This window comes from Diplotaxodon limnothrissa, linkage group LG16, assembly GCF_057381915.1.
Source record: "Diplotaxodon limnothrissa isolate DT_005_m linkage group LG16, D_limnothrissa_male_GT1.1, whole genome shotgun sequence".
Lineage (NCBI taxonomy): Eukaryota > Metazoa > Chordata > Actinopteri > Cichliformes > Cichlidae > Diplotaxodon > Diplotaxodon limnothrissa.
This window is the reverse complement of record NC_140611.1, coordinates 10381662-10404677: the sequence shown is the minus strand read 5'-3', so window position 1 is coordinate 10404677 and position 23016 is coordinate 10381662. Positions and strand designations below refer to the sequence as shown.

Sequence of the window (23016 nt, the reverse complement as noted above, 5' to 3'; positions counted from 1 at the left end):
ACAGCCTAATTTTATTCACGTGGTTTGTTGAGATATTTGAATCAAAGAAATAAGATATATTCTGAATTCATTATATAGCTCATCAGGTAAAACTGACAGTTCTTCTGTTTTTTTCTGTAAATCAAAAATGTGTATATTTCCTTGAAGCCCATTAAATTATTTAAATTTTGGATTTTTATGTTGAATGTTATTTCTTTAACACACTACCAGTTTTTAGTCATAATTTAAGTTCGTGTCGTTATGTTAATTTTCTTATTTTCTCTTATGTTATGGCAGGGATATCAAACTCCTTGTGTAAATATAAAGCCAGATTTGATCTTAACTGTCATTTCTGTCATTGCAAAAAAGTTTAACAACACAATACATCTCAGTTTTTCTGCATTACAGAGAAATACTAAAGTTTTTCAGCACAACTATTTGGGCTTAAACCGTAAGAAATAAATGCATAAATTACTTCCACTAATTACGTTAATTGTATAAAATTTACATCCAAATGTATTAATACAGAAAAAGTTCCATTAGCTTATGGCACAGATGGTCTTTTACTTATAAAAACAGAACATTTTTGTTAGTTGAAAGAATTTTTGTTTTTGTATTTTTCCTTTAAAGGCCACTGCAAAAATGATGAATTTGAATAACAACAGTAAAAACGTGTCATTTGTGTTTTCATTCTTTATTTACTTTAGGTGAGTGGTCACGGGGGAGTTTTTTGATCAGTAATAAAACTCATAAAACTTATGAAAATACAGTTTAAAAAGTTGTCCCAGGGGCCAGATTGGAGAGTATTTGGCAACTGATTCTGGTCCCTGGGTATTTGACGCCCCTGCCTTACTTTTACCGTATTAATCAGTGTGTGTGTGTGCGTAGCTCGGATTGTCCCCCCCACCCCACTCTTTGGTGTTGATGGGTTGGTTATGCAAATATATCCCAGCAAAGTAATAAACTCTATAAATTATAGTCATAGTAATAAAGTCTTGAGTTTAGTGTATGTAATCCATTACATTTCGGAAGTAAATTATATAATATTTATTGACAGCTCTAGGTACTAGAGCAACAGTCGTGATCTAATCACTTTCATAATATTTGCACAGTTTTAATGTTCTATATTTAAATAAAACATTTTAGTCTATTACTTGCTTTTTTTGTATTATTTATCTATTTTATTATTTAACAGCCATTTATATGTTCTTTTAAGTAGGTATAGTACTAAATATGTTAACTGAGTTTTTCGTTTATTGTTTTCTGCATTGTTTTATTTTGTTGTTTATCTTGCATTCCCATTGCCTGTGCTTCTCGGCCTATTGTAAATCGTTTTGAAATACATGTCGTACATAGAAGAGGCTATAAAATAAAGCATAATAAAAGCAAGTATAATAAGGTATAATAAAGCACGTAGATACAGATGTTTACATAGTTTCACATTGATGTTGCTTGTAAGCTAAGTTTTAAGCTTGGATTGTGCCATTTTGCTTCGTATTTCAGTCAAATGTCGGAACGTCTCAGACTAATCGTCGTGGATATGCTTTTATTTTGAAGGCCGGAAGCGCGGTCACTCTAAGTCTAGCTTTACGTCGCTCTTATCACAACAACAGACTTGGCCGGGGAAGAAGTGCGACTTCTTTTTATTTCGGAGCAAATTCTCTTTGCTGTTGTTTGCTTTTTGTTGTGTTGCTTTTTTCCCACTTTCTGTCGGAGATTGTCACCACTTGTTTCAAGATGGTCAAGGTATCATTTAACACGGCTCTGGCACAGAAAGATGTGAAGAAGGACGCCGAAACTCTTATTCCCGAGGAGGACAAAGTGAGTAGAAAATGGCTAACGGCAAACTAGGTTCTCGGTGGGGGAAAAGGCGCAGTTAAGCATAAATGCGTAGAGACACAATACTGTTGTTTAACAGGGCTCCTGATATATTTCAGTTTCCCCACTCTTTGAACAGTTTTAAATAATACATTTTAAAATCATACAATATGTTTTTAAAATACTAACGTCAAATAATTCAGAGTTCGGTGGACGTTACTTTCTCAGGTGGCGTTTGTTTTTTTCACCTTTGATACTCTTGACGTTTCCGGTATTTTCTACTTGTTTCCATTTTTTAAAAATCTATTTTATACACTGACTAAATGCCACATAAATATAATATTTACACGTTTTAAGTTGGTCTGGCAATACTCTGAAAACATTAATGTAAGTTTATGGGCTCTAAAGTGCAGGAACGAGCTTTGCTTGACTTTTCATGTCGTTTTAGAGGTCAGCAAGTATACTAGCTGGTTAAAGCGTGTAGTTTCCAAACCGATCAGTCAATAAACAGAATTTGATTTTGGTGTTTTTGTTTTTTTTAACCCCAAATCACGTGTAGATTTTTACCTGACAAATTTTAAGATGGGTTTTAATCTGGTTTCGTATTACAGGAGTTGTCAGTGTTCTCACCAGTTATTCCTCCTTTTTCTGCAATCAGTTCGCCTCAGACTTCAAGGACGTGAAAATGTGCTGAGGGGGGGAAAAAGAAAAGAAAAAAACACAACAGAAAATGCAGATGTTATGTTATTGCGTCTTGGTGAAAGGTGCCACTCTCACAAAAGAGAAAGCATAATAGGTGGGAACTTCCCCATCACTAAACTCAAAAGTCCATGCAAATTTATTTATATTTAGTCTGCACCTCTCAGCAATTAATGACGGCTTAGGAAGGAAAGGCTTCACAGGAAGGCATAAGAGTCTGTCACTTCGCCAACCTCTGTGGTCTGAAAGGTATGTATGTAGAGTGTCCTAGAAATGTCATTCATAAGTTGGAAAATCCCCCCCCCCCCCCCCCCCCCCGGAAAAAAATAAAAAAATAAAAATGCAAAAACCCAAAGGAGTGCTGTGCAGTATGGTGACACTGCAGTGCATTTCACACAATATTCACTAGAAAAGTGCAACTAAATGACAGTTTTGGAGTTGCAGAGTGGCTGTGACTGCTGTGTGATCTCAACCTGCGAAGGAGCTTGTTCAGCTGCTTTCGAGCTGACTTGTGGAGTTGAATGTGTGGGCTGCTGAGGCGTGTTGCCTCTCAGACGGTAAAGTCTACAAGATCTTCCCGCTGGCCTCCACCCTGTTGTAAAAGGAGCTGCCTGTTGTTTCTGTTTCGTTCTGACTGAGGACGTCTGGGCTCTCTCTGTATGCAGAGAGCGCTGCGATGTCAACCGTGCTACATGTTGGAGTTGCAAACGCAAACAGCTGCTTGTAGTTTCAAAGATGTGCAATGAGTGACAAACCACAAAGTGTAATTCTCGATGAGAAGCTGTGAGAATATCTTATCTTGACTCGTGGTGAGAGTTCTGCATTAGCTGGAAACTTTCACACAATCTGCCTGCTTGGTTATTGTGGGATTAGACTGTATGAAGGTGGCATACACCTCCAACCCCCCACCCCCCTGTGTCTTGAGCTTCAGTGTCACAGACTTTTATCTTTTTAATCTTGATAATCAGAGCTTAATGTGCTCCTTCAGTGGGATTGAAGTAGAAAAGAGGCGATTCTGCACTTCGGTTGGGGTTGTGTCTTGGGGGATTTTCTAGCACTTGTGGAGAGAGCAAATGAAGACTTTGTGCCATGTGCCTCGTGCGTGGGGTTCAGTAGCATTTAGTTGAAATGTAATCCTTTGAAGTCCTTTACTGAACCTTTTTTAAAGTAGATTGTATCCTCTGGTTGTTGTTTTTTTTTTTGTTTTTTGTTTTTTTTTAGAGTTAGATATCAGCCCCTATCCTCTAATTTGATTTAAATTAACAAAGTGCATTATTGTCCCGAAAGTCTGAAAATTTCTTTGTTACAACTGCCAAAAATGAACTCAACCTGTAAACAACAGTTCAAAAGAGTTCAGAAAACTAAAGTGAAGGCACTAAATAAGTAAAAGTCTAATGCAATAAAATACAATGCAAGTTTAAAAAAAAAAGAGTTAACATTTAAATAAAATGTCAAAAAGTGGCAAATATATAATAAAGTGTCTGTATAAAGCAATATATCTCAAACTGAGGAAATCAGAACAAAACAGGATAAAGCTGTAGAGGAAGTCCGGTGCTCATGTGGAAGAACAGACATTTCTGATAGTGATTAATGATTGATTTATCATTGGCAAAGTCAACAAGTTCTTCATAAATGAGGATGCTTTACTAAATTTCTAAGACACGATTTAAAATTCTGCACTGTATCAGATCTGTTTTCGAATGTATTAACATGCCCTCAAAACAAAAAAGAAAAAAACATTCTACAGTCAAGGAACGAGGTGTGTGTCTTGTTGCTTAACAGGATCCAAAAACTGATAAAAGTGGTTATAAAATATAAACGTTGCAGGCTAAAGCTATTAGTAAGCAGCTGCTTTAACAGACGGTTAGCTGATTTAAATTAATCGCAACTAGAAAAAATCCATTTATCCCAAACCACCAACAGAAGTGGACAGGAGCAGAGATGGAACAGGAAGTTTTATTACCCGCATCCAGCACGCGAAGCCAGTCCTGTCTGTAGCAGTGAGAGAGCACTGGATCATATCTAATCTGATTTAAGTACCCCTGAGTAGTGGTCATAGGTGGATGAATATTAGCTGAATAAGTGAAAGACTATTAAGTCTTTAACAGCTCCTCTGGTTCTCTAATCCCTCATTAAACGTGTTGAACTTTGTTTTGTTTATGTGTAAAAATTGCTGAGAGGAACAGTATGCTAATACAGTACATTAGCCTTAGTTTAGAAAATAGCTTGGAAAAAATCATGATGTGATGTAAATTCAGTTCTGTTTTTAATTTGATTCATTTCTTCTTCAGAAAGTACCGATAAAAATACCATTAAAGTAATGGACTGATAAGCATTATCATTAGAAATACCATTAAAACCATTCACCATACCCATACCTCATTCTGTAGTCAAGGAAATATGTTGGAAAGTGTTTTCTAACATATTTAGAAATCAAAGAATTATTAAAAAAAAAAAAATCTCTCATGGAGCAGGCTTGAGTTTATCACACCGTCATCTATTTTGCCTTCATGGAAATTTTCCTGCTGCTCTGCTTCCTGAGGGAGGAATCTGCTCTACTGGTCAGACCGCACAGGACCAAACAGGAGCTAGCAAATGTTTTATGTTTTTGCCAGTTGTGTTTATGTGTGTTGGGGAGGTTATTTGATTATAAAAATAGTCAATCTGTTGAGGTCTTGGCTCCTGTTTGTTTTCTTTTCCTCATTGCTCATGTGAACACAGACACTGTTGTAGTTCAGTGAGTTGCAAATCTTGTAAATGTAGCAGCTTGCTGGTTTACTGCCATATGTGCCGATTAGTAAACAACAGATGAGTTATGATACAAAAATAGGAGCTAGGATGCTTTAAAGTGCGGGATGAGCCAAGTCTTGCTGATACAAGGTGGCCTGATGGCAGACACTTGAATGTGCCATGAGTCTTGTGGTCTGACAGGCTGGAGACAGTGAGTTTGTCTGTAAGCCATCCCGTTCTGCCCTCATCAGATGTTTTGGTCATTCCTGCCTCCTGTTATAGCTGTGAATTTTCCTTGGATGTTTGGATTCAGATACAGTTATTAATCATTACTGATTGGGGAGAATGCCACATGATTATTATGTATGGTAGGAGGTCTCACAAGATCAGCCATTTGCTCCTTGTTGGTTGGTAGACTAAACAAAAGAATGTCTGCAGGAGCAAAGAGCGGTCCAGACAACAGCAGACTGTTGAACTGTGGAAGACTTGTTTCACAGGGAATGATAGAGATCCAATAGCTAACCAAAACTTTGATTGCTTGCCACTGGAGGCTGAGTAGGTGAAAGATCGACAGCAATCCAGTTAAAAATCCAGCACCTGCAACTGCTGATGATCACAAACTCAGCTACAGAACATTTTTCCAATTTTACTACTTGTGAATAGATCTTGTGAATTAAAGGCTGTATTTGCATCATCTTGACTCTAGCTGAACTAAGCAGTGAGTATGTTCTGGCTTATATTGAGTGATGAAGACATACTTTGCCAAAGAAAAAACTTGAATTTTGATAGTTTCTCTTTTTGTTGGGTTCCTCTTTACTCTCTGAGTCACTATCTGTCTGATAAACTCTTGTCTGACTTCCCTTTCATTTTCATTCTTCTTATATTTTAGCTCAGTTATGAGCAGAAAAACAGCATATTGAACTTTTGTAAACTTGAAAATTTATAGTATTCTTTAGATAAATTGAATAACAATTATCAGCATGTTTTATGATGGATACAGCTGTGTTTGCATCAAATACAAATTTCTCTAAGATTGGTTGGAAATGAATTAAAGGTGCTTGATTATGTATCTGCTCTGAGTAAATAGATGTTTTTTAACAAAGTGACTTGGCGTATTACCAGACAGCAAAAAGCCATGTGAATGAAACTCATAGAGGTTCATGTATAACAGGAACAAATTTGCAAGCCTGTTTGGCTCCACAGATACTGCTTGAGCACTTGTGGTGTATTCGGGGACAGCTAAACTAAGCATGAAGATATGCTTAGCCTAAATATTTAGCTTGACCTATTTTCCCTCTATAGTTGTCTCAGTGACTGTCGTTAGTATGAGACACACTCAGGATTATTGGGGATTGTTTAACCTGTTAAGGTCTGATAGAAACATCCTTGCACAGCAGTTGAACTGAAGGCCATGACCGCACCTACAGAGCAGTGTGCTGTTTGTGATGTGGCTTTGCAGCCCTTTATATTGTCTGCCTGATTGTGTTTACAGTCTTTCTTTTATACAGGATGGCTGTGAGCCATGCACAGTCATAGTGCTGGACTTGCACCTTTATACTTTCGGTGTTGTTCCTAGTTGCTATATAAGAGACAGCTGCTGTGTAGCCACCATACACTGCATTTGGTATAGAACGATGTCAGTGTGTGTGTTTTATAGCAACCTTGCAAATAATTTACAGGTGACCGTAAACACATTAGGAAACTCAGCAAGTATTAATACCAGCTGTAGCACCCTGTGTCCAAAACCAGAACTTTGTTCATGTCCAGTGAAAAACCTCTCATACAGTCAATTTATCCTATTATTTAATGCACAGAAAATAATCTATCATAATATTTCTGAGTCTGAGATGGTAAATTCAGCTTTAGCCAACAGATTGGTCCCCCCCCCCCCAAATTAAAACGTTTGAAACAGTTGTTTGACTTACAAGTCGGCAGAATAATTATTGCAAATTTAGTAAAATCTTTATGCTTTTTGTCCACTTATTGTTTATTTCAAGTGTTAATAAATATACTATTATGTCTGCTTTACAAAATTGCCGCTTTGTGCAAATTTAGAGCGTTCTTCAGTTAGATATTTTCTCTTTAAAAATTTTCTATTTAATAAATTATCAGTTTTATTGACCAAGTGCTTCAACAGCACACTACAGGATTTTCATCACATTAAGATATTGTCATTGAGACAGTGCAGTTTTGCGTTTGTAAGGCACATTTACACAACAAACACATTATTAGTACTTAATGTTAAGATGAGAAAAACAAGGCCAATATATGATAATTTGGTTTTAAATGACGAAAACTGCTTAGATGGTAAGGCAAATAACTTCCAGCTACCTCAGCTTAACTTTGGATGGAGGAGCACCTGTGCTTACCTCACAGTTGGTGAGCGGCAGTGTTTGAATCAGGCTGTAGTGCTACAGCAGTTGCGGGTGGTGCTTATTAAAGATCAGCTTTCACATCTCTGTCCTCAAATCAACTGCAGCCGTGTCAAGCTGAGTGTAGAACATCACAGGAGGAAACCACTGCGCTGAAAATTTCACTCTCAGAAGAGTCTAGTGTTTAATTTCGTGCTTAAATATAAACGTTGAGTTCTCCTGACTTGATGGGCTTTTTTTTTTTTTTTTTTTTACTTTCAATTATATGTTGAGAAAAAGTTTGCACGACTTAAATTATATTTTTTTTAAATAAGTAAAACACAGCCAGCTACCAAGAGACTTTTTTGTAGTGATGAGAAACCACTTTTGTCTTCAAGTCAGGTTAAATTTAAATGAATACATTTTTAAAAAGTAACAATCAAGACAAAGCAGCCAAACCACTCCCCCATTTATTTATAAATGAGCAAGTTCCTGGGACCAACGTCGTGCAACCTCTGTGTACTGACTGTGCTACAAAATGGCTTCTGCAGCTGCGTTTGATAATAAGTTTGATTTGTCAAATAGAAGAAATGAGTCTTCAAACTATGCATATTGCAAAAGTGTCAAAACCGTCTCAGTGTGCGTCTTCATCCTCTCATTCTGTGATGAGTGAAATAGATGATAAGGTTGAACTTTGGCCTGTGCGTGTCAGCTAATAAAGTGTCTAAGCTGAAGTACAGATAAGAGAAGTATACAGCGGTCCCTCGTTTATCGCGGTAGTTACGTTCCAAAAACAACCTGCAATAGGTGAAATCTGCAAAATGTTTTAAGATTGTAAAACAACTCACTATAAGCTTTATACACTTTTCTCAGACACACATGAACATTTTCACACTTCTCTCTCTTGTTTAAACACTCTCAAAGTTCAAACCTTCGTAGAAAAAAAGTCCAGTATTATAGAATGAAACCAAAGGAACCCGCAGGTGCCTTTGAGGGTCCAAAACGTTTCGTTGACATTGTTGTGTTTGTTTGGGAGAAAACTTACAAACATACAGTGCAGCACTTCAGAGTCACACTGCTAGCGATTGAAGATTTATGTAAATTTGACCAGCTGAACACATACTGTACTGTACAGGAGACGCAGCATGAGATTGATTGACAATGGTCTACAGCCAATCAGGACGCAGAACACAATGCACTGTTAAAAAAAAAAAACAGCATGCAAAATTGCGAAACAGCGAGGCCGCAAAAAGTGAACCGCGTTATAGCGAGGGACCACTGTATTCCGAAGATTATGAAACTAGACTCCTTTTCCCGTATATAGTCTTTTTGAACATCAACGAAACTAGACAGTATTAGAAAATAAAGAGTGCTAAGTTTTTTTTTTTAATCTCTAGTTGTAGCATTTCATTTGTGAACATTTTCTACTGTACTTTAAACAAAGTTCTGGTACTTTGTAAAAATATACACTGCTGTCACCAGCTGTCTCAGGCTATGTCCATACGTACACGGGTATTTTTGAAAACGCAGATTTTTCTATGCATTTGGCCCTTTCGGCCAACACACAAACTGCGTTTTGGGTCATTGAAAACGCAGATTTTTAAAAACTCCTGCCAAGGTAGAGATTTTCAAAAAACGTTGTTTTCGCGTTTATGCGTGGACGAGGAAAATTGAGATTTAGTCATGCAACGTCAAAGTTGTGCGCCTTTTTTGGCGTCACGATGTGCACCACGTTTTTGTTTACATGAGATGAATTTCTACAACAGCAGATAGAGACAAAATACTGTTGCTGTTAATCTTACTATCTGCAGTTTTTACACGCAGATACTGTTCATCCATTTAGAAAGACGGAGTTGTCAGAGTGAACTTCGGACGGGGCTTCTACATTCAGCACAGACGCTCTCGCAACCCAAATCCCGACGCCAACGTCATCGTCGATTTTGAATAAAATAATGTTTTTTAAATTAAATGTTTATTTATGTATGTTGTGTGCATTTTGTCCATTTCTAAGTTGTGAGTCAACACCAGCCAAAATACTGTTTTTAGTCATTAACATTTGAAATGATGAAGGCACTTTAAAAGTAACACAAAATTAGCAGTCTTCCCAGAAAAACCAAAAACTTTTCAGAAGTGCTTAAAGTTAAAATCCTGTTTACTCTTTTCCTTCCAGGTTCCTAGACTTCTGATTGGCCAACATACAACATAAACGGTTAGGATTTGGCATGTTCTTGACACCGTTTGACTTCGTTTTTGGCTTTTACATGTGGATGGGATTTTTTTTTTTTAAATCTCTGTTTTCAAAAATACGTGTGGACGTGGAGTTTAATAAACTCAGCCCTCTGCTCCTTGCTTCCTAAAATATAACACAACATTGGAGTAAATTCTCGACCATCTCACACTTCTGTTTAATCAGTTTTCTTTGTAACATTTATTCAGCTGTGTGAAAACTATAACTTTAATATCAGCCGCACCGATTTACTCAGGAACAAATAAAACAGTAGCGAAAGACTGCGCAGGGTATGAAAACGGCATAGCACTTTTGCAAATATGTGATGTCTTGATAAATCGAGCAGATATCACCCGATATATTGGGTGATATCTTGAAAATTTTGTGACCCAGAAAGAGTAATATTAAAACTAAGTAGCTGCCGCTTTATTGTTGGAACCTGGAATTGGCTGGGCCACGCTATGAATTGTGGGATACGTTGGGCCACGAAGAATACCTCCAGCCCATCCTTCAAGTCCAGGGAAATGAAGGACACATTTGTCGGCCGCATTTGGAGGAGCCTTTTAATTGCAACAGAATTTCCCTCGGGATAAATAAAGTTCTTCTTATCTTATGAATTCAGTCTTTAAATGTTTGAGCAGTTGTATCTGCCGAGCCTCACAGTTTGGGTGTCATATACTTTGAGTGTATGTGGTTTTATAGAGGCTGAGCTGGAGCAGTTACATGCTTACACCTGCTGTTTATGCAGATGCTCAAAGGAACCTGTGGTTGTATCTTGTTGACGTTGTGGGCATTTTGAAGCAAAACTTTATTGCAGTATTTAGGTTAAGAGCTTCATGTACATACTTGCTGTGCTTTGATTCCTAATTTCAGCATGAAACCTGGTGAACCTCCCTGCCCTGTCTGACGACAGTATAATCAGCTATGGAAGTAATCATTATCATTAGTAGTCTGTTGAGATTTAAAAGGTCTCCTTTTTACGTAATATTGATTTTCTTTTCCGTCTATCACGTCTTTCAGCAAACAATCGAATGAAAATAATGTTTTCTCTCAGTTTTGAGAAGGAGCTATTCCACATGTGCCAGTAAAAAATTTTCTTCCACCTTCACATTCATCAGTAAACCTAATTACAGATTTGGATTACAGACCTAACCTTTCCTCAGTTGCTCTCTGCTTGTTTGTTCTCTGGTTGGTGTCTCAGACACGTGGGCTGCTTGAAAAGGATTACAGTGTAATCAGTCAGATGGAGACTCAGCCAGAGAGCTTTAGCTGCCTCCCACAGGACGCTGCCGACCACTGAAACTCAAGAAGAGGGAGGATTAACTAAGCAGGCACATATATATGACAGCAGCTATGAAGCCCATGCACATTTACATAGTGCACACTATCTGAATGGTGTGCACAGCCACTGCTTAACGTAGTGAAAAAGTGTAGGGTTGCGTCCCACCATGATGCTATTAGTATTATATCTGTGACACATATCTAAGTCCTAATGTATGTTTACATACTTATAAATACACTGTGTGGTGGAGGATCAACATTTAACCACCTGTAATACACTTCAGCCAATGGTAATACACTTCATGAACCCCTAATAGGATTTCAGCTCTTCCCTTAAATGCTTCTGTAAGTACACCAAGAGCTACTTTTAAATCTATTTCCATTAGAAAATCCACACTCTTTTAATTTCTTTACGTTGGACATGAGTGCTCTTATTCTGCAGTGGGTTTTGTTGTTGTTTTTTCCTTTAAGCCAGTGTGACACACTTGCTGACTTTGGCTTTTTAAACACAAAGATTTGCTGCTTTCTTTTATATTCCTTACACTCTTTCTACTCTTTCTTCTTTCGACCTAACGTTACCCAGTTACTGCCTTCACAGATACGCTATGTAGCTCAGAGGTGAAGATAAAGTTTCATGTGTAGACTGAAATAAAACCCGCCTTGGACAGTGATACTCACCTGTATCCACAGAGATGGAAACACAAGCCGTCCTCAGGTAGACTGATGCTTATGGACAGCATTATCCGCTTAAGACATTTACTGAAAGACTGAATCGTGCTTAGGATCACAGGGAGTTCTAAATAGTACTTTATTTGCATATTGATTATTGACAAGGAAAATGCCACAATACAGAACATGAAACATATTTGTTGAGGTGAACTGAAAAAGTGTTAAAGCTTTCAGTATGCCTGCAAAAGACAAAGAACTGCATTAATAGGTAACCAAAGCCTGACAGAAATGGAATATATGCATAACTAAAATATTCCTGAAATAGTAGTAATAGTAATGAATTGAACATAAACACACACACGGCTGCCAGTGGTTTACATTTAATCATGAAGTTGCTTTCAAAGCAAAAGTACTTTTGCTTTTCAGTGAATTCTAGCTTCTCAAATGAGCTTTTCCTCCTCATCTTTATACTGTCATACATTTAATATCTTTATGCTAAGCATAAATATCAACATTGATCCCCTAGTTTAATTTACTTCATGTCTTGTGTTACATTAAGGTGTAAAAGGCAAAAAGAACTTCTCAGATTTATTTCTGGAGACTTGATCGTCTTTTACTTTCAACAACTAAGCAACACTGTAAAGCTTTTCTGTAGGATTTCCACTACTTGTTGACCACTGAGCACAAACATCATTTATTTTTCCTGGCTGTCAACTTTAATTCTGGAAAATTAACTGGGTTTGTTTATTTTGTTGTTGTTGGTTGTTTTTTTTTGTTTTTGTTTTTTTTTGTGGGGGGGGGGGGGGGGCAGGCAGGGTTTGTGGCCACAATGACTCTAAAGATCTTCACACACAGATTAATAGCTCTAACCATGTGAATCCACAAACATAATTAACTGGAAAATGTTTGTTTGTTGTGGTGGGTTTAGTGTGGTCAGCCCGTAGGTTCATCTCAAAGACACACAAACACCGTCATTGATCCCTGTGGTGTTGTGAATGAAGCCCAGAGGACACTTCAGCACAGTGTAAACCAGCAGCCTTCATCCTCACAGCAGCAGCTCAAACCTGGGATTTCTGTGGCCACCAGTGTTGGGTTTGTTCCTCAAAAAGAGTGCCCTATTGTGTAGTGTATTACACAATTCTCATTACTTTTCTCAAAAGTAAGGCTGTATGTTCATTAATTACTTACCAGAGAAAGTAACTTATTGCACTACTGTTGCATTGCTTTTGCATTACTCTATAAATGACTTTGTACACAATTAACAATATAAACCACACTGCAACACAAATCCCTGTCCTAATGAGGACACACAATCTTTCTTTTAGTGTTTGCACGAGAACACAAAAATGGTAACACAAAGGACAGTCGAAATCCAGCCCAAAGATATTTCAAAGCGATTGCGAGTTATATTACTGTAGAAACATGTGCAGGTACTGAAATGTAATCTGATTACATTAACCTCACACTTTGGAATGTGCTACACCCATCACTGGTGACCACCAACCACAACAAAAAGCTTACACAATAAGTCGTTCCTGGCTTAAGAACAAAAGAGGACGTGTCGTTTAACCAGACAGCACTGAGAAACAAAAATATCATTGTGTATAAAAAGATGTTTGTGTTGAGAGTTGGGCCAGCTCAGATATGTTTCAGTTTCATATACTTCATAAACATTTTTAAATGTAATGATACAATTAATAATCTGTAGGCCCTCAAATAATGATGAAATGATACAAATTTTGAGTGTTGAGTGTAGAGTTTTTGACTGTACATATTGTTCTCATGACGTCGGCATGCTTTCCCGTGTTGACATAGGAGTGGTATAATGAGGGTGCGTGTGTTGGAATTATGAAACGTTGGTCTGAAGGCCTGTTGGGTCTTGTTGTTGGTGAGACTTTAAGAGATGGTTGTAAAACTGGAAAAAGACATAGCAGTGCTCCACAGCAGAGGTCCTGATACAAACTTTGTCTTGAAATTTGAAAACGTTTTTACTTGGTGAACTTGCTACTGATGCTTCCTCGTCATGCTTGATGGTCTGTGCATTAAATTGTTGTTGGAGAGTAGCGAGCAGTTTTCAGATTGTATGTTACCACATGCAGTTCATCCTTCATTAAAGACATGAACCAACCATAGACGGTCAGCTGCAGTTCAGCCGCAGACCAGGTCTGACATATATGTTATTAGTAACATGCATTTCACCATTTCAGGGAGAAAGTCGTCATCAGTCCTTATTTAACCTCACCCTTAGTAAACTTATTGCAGCTTTGCCACTGGAGCCAATATTCACACCCTTTTTGGACAGCACTACTCTACACTTTCCTGCTTTAGTTTCCTTCCTTCTGCTCTGTTCAATTGTGGAGAGCTGTGAGTACCTGTGAATGAGCTTTTTGCTTGGGTTAAGTCTCTTTCGTGATATTGAATCAGGATCCTTAAAGTAAATGTTTTTTAATTAAACTGCAATACATGCGTCCTTCCTTGAAGGTCTCAGAACTCTTTTGTTCTGTTTGCTATAGAGACTTCTGCTTTTTATGTTTTGCTAACTTTTTTTTCCCCTTCCCTTAAAACCAAAAAGACATGTCGGTGATTGGAGCAAACCCCTTATTTAGCAGAGGTGACCCCAGCTATACAGCTGATGGAGAAAAGCCTGAGGAAATGTTCCCAATTTGGTGTCTTTCTGCCAGGCAGTGGTGGTATTAAACTGACTGCATCTGACACTAACATGTTGCTGATCTGTCAGCCAGTGTGTACTTTTTAAACGGTCTCACCCCCCACTTCCTCTTATTTGTCCGCATATTTGGTTTCATGCTAACGTCTGCTTTTTGGTTCCTTTTTTTAATCGCTACCGGTATTTCTGTTCATTCCAGGAAAAATGTTACATTCTAAGAGTCCTCTCCTGCTTTCTGTACTTTGACTTGTAGATCTGAAAGGGCTGACTATCTATTTCTCAGCAGCCACCCTGCTGCTGCTTTAAAAAAACAGAAAAGGCTCTTAACACTCTTCTTCTCTACCCGATATGCTGAAATGCATGGTAATGCTTCACTGACCAATCAAAAATGTAAAAACAAGCTTTAAACTGGAAGTCAGCTGTTCTCAAAGCAGATAATTCATGCTGACAAGTCTTGTTTTGTGATGACACAGTATATCTGCAGGCCACAAAAGATGAGGATGTCCTAAAAAATTTTATCCAGTGTATAAATGTGTTAAGTTCAAGTACTAAAACATGAAAAAACAACTTTAACATTTTAGTGATTAGCGATCGTGGCTCAAGAGTTGGGAGGTCGCCTTGTAATCGGAAGGTTGCCGGTTCGAGCCCCGGCTTGGACAGTCTCAGTCGTTGTGTCCCTGGGCAAGACACTTCACCCGTTGCCTACTGGTGGTGGTCAGAGGGCCCGGTGGCGCCAGTGTCCGGCAGCCTCGCCTCTGTCAGTGCGCCCCAGGGTGGCTGTGGCTACGATGTAGCTGCCATCACCAGTGTGTGAATGTGTGTGTGAATGGGTGGATGACAGGTTGTGTAAAGCGCTTTGGGGTCCTTAGGGACTAGTAAAGCGCTATACAAATACAGGCCATTTACCATTAACTACGATCAGTGTGACAAAAGACTGTGTTTGTTCATTTTATAAAATTTACACATGTAGTCTTGACCTTGGTCTAACCAGGATGATTTAATAACCATAATATCCCCTGGGTTTGATTATATAATAATAATAAGCATTTTCCTGTCAACCCTTGTGTTATTGTATACAGCACACTGTTGAACTGAACCAGTTCTAGACCAATAAGGATTTAGGAAATTAGCAAACACACTCTGTCTGGAAATGCATGCTAAATATTAGCCTTTTTTGATCATTTAATTGTTGCATGGGTGTACATGCGTGGTTTACATATGAACATAGGAGACTTGGATGTTCTGCTTTAGTTAAGACAGAAGGATGGGCCTTTTACATAGTGCAGCACTGTGAGCAATTTGTCTTTACGTTAAAATGTTTGGTCAACCAGGTTAATTATGAAAGCAAGCATAAAGCATAATTATGTAATATCAGTGCCCCCCACCCCCAAAACTGCCACAAAAAAAGATTATGAAATGTTTTCGTCTGTGTTTCTGTAACGGAAACCGCACAATTTATTTTCAGACTTAACAGGAAATTTAAAAAAAGAAAATGGTATTCACAGGAAAGCAACAGATCAGCTGTACTTCAGACGTGTTCCCAAATGTGTTGGAGGTTTTTATCCTAAAAGAACGTGCCCGGCTGGAGTACACAGTGTAGGTTTTGTTTGCAGCTAAAACCCCTGTTCTTTTCATAGCTGTTGAATTACTTGCCCATAATCCCATAATCTTCATTTCTCCTCTCGGCTCACGTTAGAATCTCAGCTTCCTTTGTTACGTTGTTCAGAGAAAGTAACTTTTATGGCATAAACAGAAATCGCTATTAAAACAAAAATGCCAGCTGGACTTGCATGCAATATCATGTAGTAATGTTGCCACGCTTGCAGCTTGGTGAGCCTCTTCTGGCAGAGCGTGACTTTCAGCTGATGCAAATATAACAACTTCTCATCCTCACAAAGGCAGTATTATTGTGTTGGTGGTAAAGCTGCCCCTTGAAGTGTCCCGGCATTTATTGCTACTCAGCAAACGAACGCGTGCAAGGTTCTCCACAAATGTGGATTGTGTTTTCTTCCTTTTAAAACATTAACATTTGGACTTCAATAAAAGGGGGCTCTAAATGCCACTGTACAATAGCTGCTCAGGAGCAAACAAGAGAACTGGTTGGAAACTGGTAAATAAAAGAAAGCGGAGGGGAAAAAATCAACATTTGCTGCCTTAAAGCTACCAGGACAGCTTCAGTGCTTCTTGTTATCGGTTCTTCCAGCCTTTGCAACTCGATTCAAATCTAATAAAAGAACATAGCATGAAGAGATCATTCCAGTGACACGAGAAACCAGAACAAGAAAACATGCTTCCTCACCTTGCCCAGATTTTTTTTTTTTTTTTTTTTTTTTTTTTTTTACTGCCCACTGGTCAGAGAGAGAAGAAGAAAATGCAAATCAAGTAGAAGTTTCTACCTGATTGAAACTCCTTTTAGTCACTAATCAACAAACAGAAAATGTAAATCGGATCTTATTGTAGTTTCCTCTTTCCTGAAGATTCCAGTGAAGTAATAACAGAACGAGTTGAGAGCCACACTTTCATCTCTGTTTTCGTTTCTTTTCACATTTTTAGGTATTTTTTCACTCTCTCTGTTTGTTTCCCCCCTCTGTGATTCGCATCATGATGAGTCACCCTGATGCTGTGTTAGTCTGAAAAGAGATGTTGAGCCTGCTTCATCTGATCTCAAGAAAGCCTTTGTTTTCTTACACACACACACACACACACACACACACACACACACACACACACACACACACTTTCCTCATCTCACACCCTGGCCTCTGGATTAATAGTTGACGTAGTTCAAGATATTTTCCCGGCTGAAAAGCTGGTGAAAGTTGGGACGGGTTCTGATTTTTATTTGAGTCTAAGTGCATTTGAATTTATTTAAAAAAACAAAACAACAAAATGTGCACAGTATTCAACCCATACTGCTGATTTTTGCTTTCAATTAATGTAATGTGGAGTGCTATTAAGTACATTTATATAACCGCAGTACTTGGTGCGTGCACTGTCCTACATGAACTTAGACTTTACCTGAGTAGGTCCAGCATGGTAAACTTTTCATATGTGGTACTCAGCATTTTTGTTCCCTGCGTTTATCCTTAAGAAAGTGCTTCTCCCCAGACCAGCTGCAGTTTCATCAGTGTATTTGTTTTCTGGGAGGAGGCCCTGCCTTGAAGGCTAGGGTGGTTTTGAATGCTTAATGCTTAAAAACTCAGGAAAATGCATTTGTGAGGGTTTGAAATAATAGGTATGTGTTGAAAATCATCACAAGTATTTAACGATAATAACCAGATGCGTACTGATCCTTGGGGGATTCTCTCAGATCCCTGAATGTATAATTGGAGGCAGTTAAACTTAATCGTATCTAATCAGTAGTTTGCCCTCTCCTGCAGGACGCTGAGGCTGCGGTGCTGGTGCGTCACCAGTCTCGTGCCTGGTGCTGGTGCATGTGCCTCGGTCTGGCCCTCATGCTGTCTGGAGTGGTGGTCGGAGGTGCCTACCTGTATCGCTACTATGTCATGGAGGTGAGTAGCGAGCCTGAGGACAATTTGGTAAGTATCTCATACAGCGCATGGAGCAAATGGTGCGTTGTTAAATATGAAAGCAGACAGGTAGAAATGCAGTTAACAACATTACAACAGAATGTCACAGATGGCGGTGGCTCAGGAAGAGTTGATCATCTATGATTAAAAACTAATGGCCAATGGTGACACCACTTTATCAACTTCATAATGGAATATATAAGTTTCCACATTTTCTGTTTAAAACAGTGACAGTGATGAACATAAACATGCATATGTATGTTACTGCAAAATTGCATATAATTTAGGATGTTATTGTCCTTCCATGAACAAAACCACCCTTATTTAAAGCGCCGTGCTCAGCTGTACTCCTGCAGCTCACACTGACAGTGAAGAGCAAAGCACATGGTACAAATTTATATGTACTTTTAAACACATTTCAGCTCCACTTTCTGAAGAAAACACATTCAAATTTAATTTCTGTTCATGACATGGGTAAGAAAAGGCATGAAACTTGGATCAGAAATTGCAAAAGTAAATGTGAACTGACACAGCGCGACAGGTCAGAGCATGTACGCCACTGCCAGCTGTTCTTGTCACGTTAAGCTCCGCCTACAGCACAGTGGCAGTTCTAGACACAAACTAGACCAAGCTGTTTTGAGTTTATCAACTTGAGCTCATCTTTTGTAGCTGAAGACTGAATAAACCCGTCGCTGATCTGAACAGGCTTCCTGTTTACTATTCTGTAAATGGCTGTGATGTGGCTGAATGTCCTCTTCTATTTTTATTAATCCAAATTCTCTCTAAATTTAAAGAGAATCAAATTGTCTCCATGTCTGTCACATTACATTCCTTAAGGAAATGCGAACATGCGCTGTTTCTAAATTCAGAAAAACTTTGTGTCTACAGAAGTATCTGTTTTTATGCATTTCTCCAGAGAGAACTAAACTTTTAACGTCAAAAACTGATGTTATTAGTTATAACAAAATGCTGTGAAGCAGACGAAACTGAAGGACTCACTGGGAATAAGACTTCCTCAAATTTGAGATGTATGTTCTGTTACGCTTTATTTGTCAAAAATGTCACATCTCTGTCTCCTTTTTTCTTTTTCTTTTTTTTAACCACAGGAGGGCCAAGTATTTTTTTGTGGCGTCAAATACCGCGAAGAAGACTTCATGATCCAGGAGGAGGATGAGGTATGGCAAAACTCTGGATATAGTATCTTTTCCTTATCAGAGGCCTGTGTTATGAAGCAGGATTTGGGAGCTCAGCGAGGTGCTTCAGGGTTAACCCTCGGCTATCAGGGTTACAACAGGGGTTGATTTGTTAGTGGACTACATCAGTATGGTGGCCATTCAAGATGGAAACCTGATTTGCTCTGGAGCATGATATGTCAAGGTTGGAGACCAGCGGGTACGAAATCACTACCCACTGACCCACTGATCAGTTCTCTGGAGAGTATTTTGCTCATTTATTTTAAAAAAACAAACAAACAACTTCTTGACCCCAGAGTGATAACAGAAGGGCCAGCTGGTTTTAGAGACAGAAAAAAGCTTTTGGTTTTCTCTGCATACCCATCAGGTATCACATTTTTAGGAAAATTGGGTTTTTTTGCTGCAGGCATCTTCAAATCGAAATCATTGCTCTGTAAACCTGAGCCTAAGCCTCGTACTTGGCGATCTTAAATAAGATTGTGAAGAATTATGTCATCATTTCTAGCACATTCCTTATTCCTCGCTCTTTCATGTGTGAACGGGTTTGTGGTTAGATTGTGAAACTCTGGGTTATGTATCGAGTTGAAAATCCCCAAGCGTTATTTGGTTGGTCTAATTGAAGATGCGAGGGTAGGTGAAGCCAGACAAGGACGAGATACCATGAGTATGATGAACTCCCTTGCAACACAGGCCTGTGTTTATATGTTTGTGTTCAGTATGTGACACTGGTTCAGTGTGTCTATTGTTTTCATTTAATCATTACCGATTGAGTTACTGATTAATGTCCTGAGTTGGTGACTAACTGACCTCTGCTTGCAGGGCTCTTTTAGGAAAGTGAGCCTAGTCAGTTTCGCATCACTGCCATAAATCAGTGTATGAGCTGACAGGCCTCCAAGCTTTGCTCCATGTGGTTTTATTTCTGTACCAAAAGTATTTTTTAAGAAAATATGACTTGATCCAAAAACAATTCTGAATTATGTTTAGGTAGAAGGAAAGCGTTTCACTGAGTAACCAGTGACTGTAACTTATTAAAAATGTTACGCACTGGTTCATAGGTGGAGGTGGAGCTGCCAAACCACATGCGTCAGATGTCAGAGACGATCCGGGTGTTGGAGACAGAGCAGGTGGAGCTAATCAGTGTGCCAGTGCCCGAGTTTGAAGATGGAGACCCAGCTGACATCGTCCACGACTTCAGCCGGGTATGTACTTGAAAAGATGGAAATAGTGATGTTGACGCAAAGCTACGGTTGCACATTTAGAGGGATTCAAAGTAGACCAAACATCACCTGGAATAACATTCTGACAGCTTTAGAATTTTAGGAAGAACATGTGAGTTGTGAGTGATGCAGTGTCTGCTAACCAGCCAGTAGGAATTCAGCCTGAGATGATTTACCCATCTCCCAGCATAGGCACCTTTATGGGAAACTGTATGCAGATATATTTAGCTATTTAACATTTAGATTTTAAAGATAACCAACTCAGCTTTCTATTCCGTTACTAGGTAAAGAAGAAAAAAAAAAAAAAGCAAATACCAGTTACTTTTCTGTTTTCTAACTGTATTCCTTCTTTCTCAGAGGCTGACTGCTTACCTGGATCTGTTTCTGGACAAGTGCTATGTCATCCCACTCAACACCTCCATTGTCATGCCTCCCAAAGACTTTTTGGACCTTCTCATCAATATCAAGGTAACTGTGCAGGGTTCAGACCTATTTGTGTTCCTGTGCTGGCTTAAGCCTGGATTATATTTCCATAAATCTGCTGAGGTCCAAGTAACAGTTTCATCATCAGACAGTGAATTTGAGGGTCTGTGTGGATGTCTACATGTTTGCCTTTTTTTTTTTTTTTTCTTTTGTTTTTCTTTTAACCTGCAGGCTTGTCCCCACAGAATTTACATTACAATGCACCAACTACCCATGAGAAAGAATTTTAACAGGAATGGCTTCTCGGTCATCAGGTCTCCTTCTGTCCGTTCCTTCATCCACTATGGAGTATAATCTAGGTTTTAGATGACATGATTTATAGCTGTCCTACATGCTCAAATTTACCATTCCATACTTTCCCAGACATGTTAAGGAAACTAGTTCCTAACTGATGCTCGGGGAAGATGCTTTAACGTCTTCCTCGTGTAAAACACTTCAAACTGTTCCAAACAGCTGGGACCAAAATAAATGAATTGAAACCACCAAGCTGCCTGCTTTAAATTGATATTTGCCATGGATCTATTAATACAGGTTCCAGTATTAATGACGATTAAGCAGAATCTGGCACTCCTCAAAGAAAAGAGATGTCCAAAAATTGAAATACAGACCCAAAAAGCGCAAGCTCTTACATATTTGCACCATGCTTTAAATAATTTGCATTTGGTTCCTCCCTTTGCCCAGGCTGGCACCTACTTGCCTCAGTCTTACCTGGTCCGTGAGGAGATGATGGTGACCGAGCGCCTGGAGCACGTCGACCAGCTCGGCTATTTCATCAACAACCTCTGCAAAGGCAAAGACACCTACAAACTGCAGCGCAGAGACAGGATTCTGGGTAAGCATGTCAGGCTTTCATTTAGGTTTAAACATACAGAGATATAAGACTACAGATGCCAAACAGGAAAGGCAAAGACAAAATGCACTGCCATACAAATGTTTAGCAAGCATTAAGAGAGATTGTAAATCATTGCAACCTTTAATCTGTGTATTTGAATGTTTGGAAGTTCTGTGTACTCTTTCAGCAACATGAGACACGAAATGCAGCCATACAAGTTTATATAAGAGATTCTCTGATCACCTCACAGGTATGCAGAAGCGCGAGGCTCTGAACTGCCACAAGATTCGTCACTTTGGGAGTCAGTTTGTGGTGGAAACCCTGATCTGTGAGCCTTAAGACGCCTCGTCGCCTCACGACGTGCTCTTAAAGTCACTGGCGTGCAGTGAGATTGTGTTTTTAATCCGCACCTGTCTATTGTTTCCTGTTCTTTACTTCAGGTAGTTTGAGTGAGTGAGCGTGGTGAAATGTGATGCTGTTGGGTGAATATTCAGTGATCCTAAAATTAAAAAAAAAAAAAAGTGAAGCATTGCGTTTTTTGTTTTATTTTCCAATTTCTATACAGAAATTATTTTCAGAGATAAATTAGCTTACAGCCAGCTGAGTATACAAAAGTAAATTATTTTAATCAAATTAACTGCAAACATAGTATCAAGCTCTTCATTAATAGACGTGGGTAAATATGAGATTTCCTTGCTTTCAGTTCACATATAACATTTTAAGACAGGGCGACTTTTATACCACTCAGTCCACAAAGACTTTTTTTGTATTTTGTCTGCTGTAGCTGTTAATACACTGCACTTGTTTTCTTAACTGGAAAATGATCTTAAAATAAGAGTGTAAATGCGCGCTTCTGCTGCTGAGCTTTAAAGTGTGTGAAATCTGACCGAAGAACACAATATTTTCATTCAGATGAAAGACAGCTCAGAGAAATAAAAACACGCTTATATTAAAATCTTTTTCACGGGGGTTGTCTGTCTTTTTATGAATGTGTAATTTTTTTTTTTTTTTTTTGGATAACTCTTCTTGTACCAATTTGTGTATATGATCTATAAACATAAGCAGACATACAGAATAAAGAAAATGGTAGAAACTATAAATGGCGTGTTGTGTGTTTCTGTGCCAGAAGCTTCAGAAAAATCCTATAAACTTTTAATTGGTGTATATACACTAATAATTATTTTGACTGTATTTCTGTTATTGAGCAAAGGATCAGACTACTTGAAACCAGCAGTACATGTTTATTTTAGTGTGCCTAGGGCTGCCGCGATTAGTCGACTAGTCACGATTATGTTGACTTTTAAAATCGTCGACGACTAATTTAATATTCGACACATCGTTT

At 38.5% G+C, this 23016-nt stretch overlaps 1 protein-coding gene across 2 annotated transcripts; it reads left to right on the top strand.

Moving 5' to 3' along the window:
• Positions 1-1568: 1568 nt before the first annotated feature.
• On the top strand, positions 1569-22758 carry itm2bb (integral membrane protein 2Bb). Of its 2 annotated transcripts, none has more exons than XM_085373923.1 (7): positions 1569-1800; positions 17800-17931; positions 19056-19124; positions 20198-20341; positions 20717-20827; positions 21524-21674; positions 21925-22758. In XM_085373923.1, exons 1-7 carry the CDS (start codon positions 1717-1719, stop codon positions 22011-22013), a joined length of 780 nt encoding a protein of 259 aa, XP_085230049.1. In that variant the 5' UTR covers positions 1569-1716; the 3' UTR covers positions 22014-22758. The 2 variants fall into 2 exon arrangements, with proteins under 2 accessions (XP_085230049.1, XP_085230048.1); XM_085373922.1 differs by having other exon boundaries at positions 17800-17958.
• Positions 22759-23016: the final 258 nt, after the last annotated feature.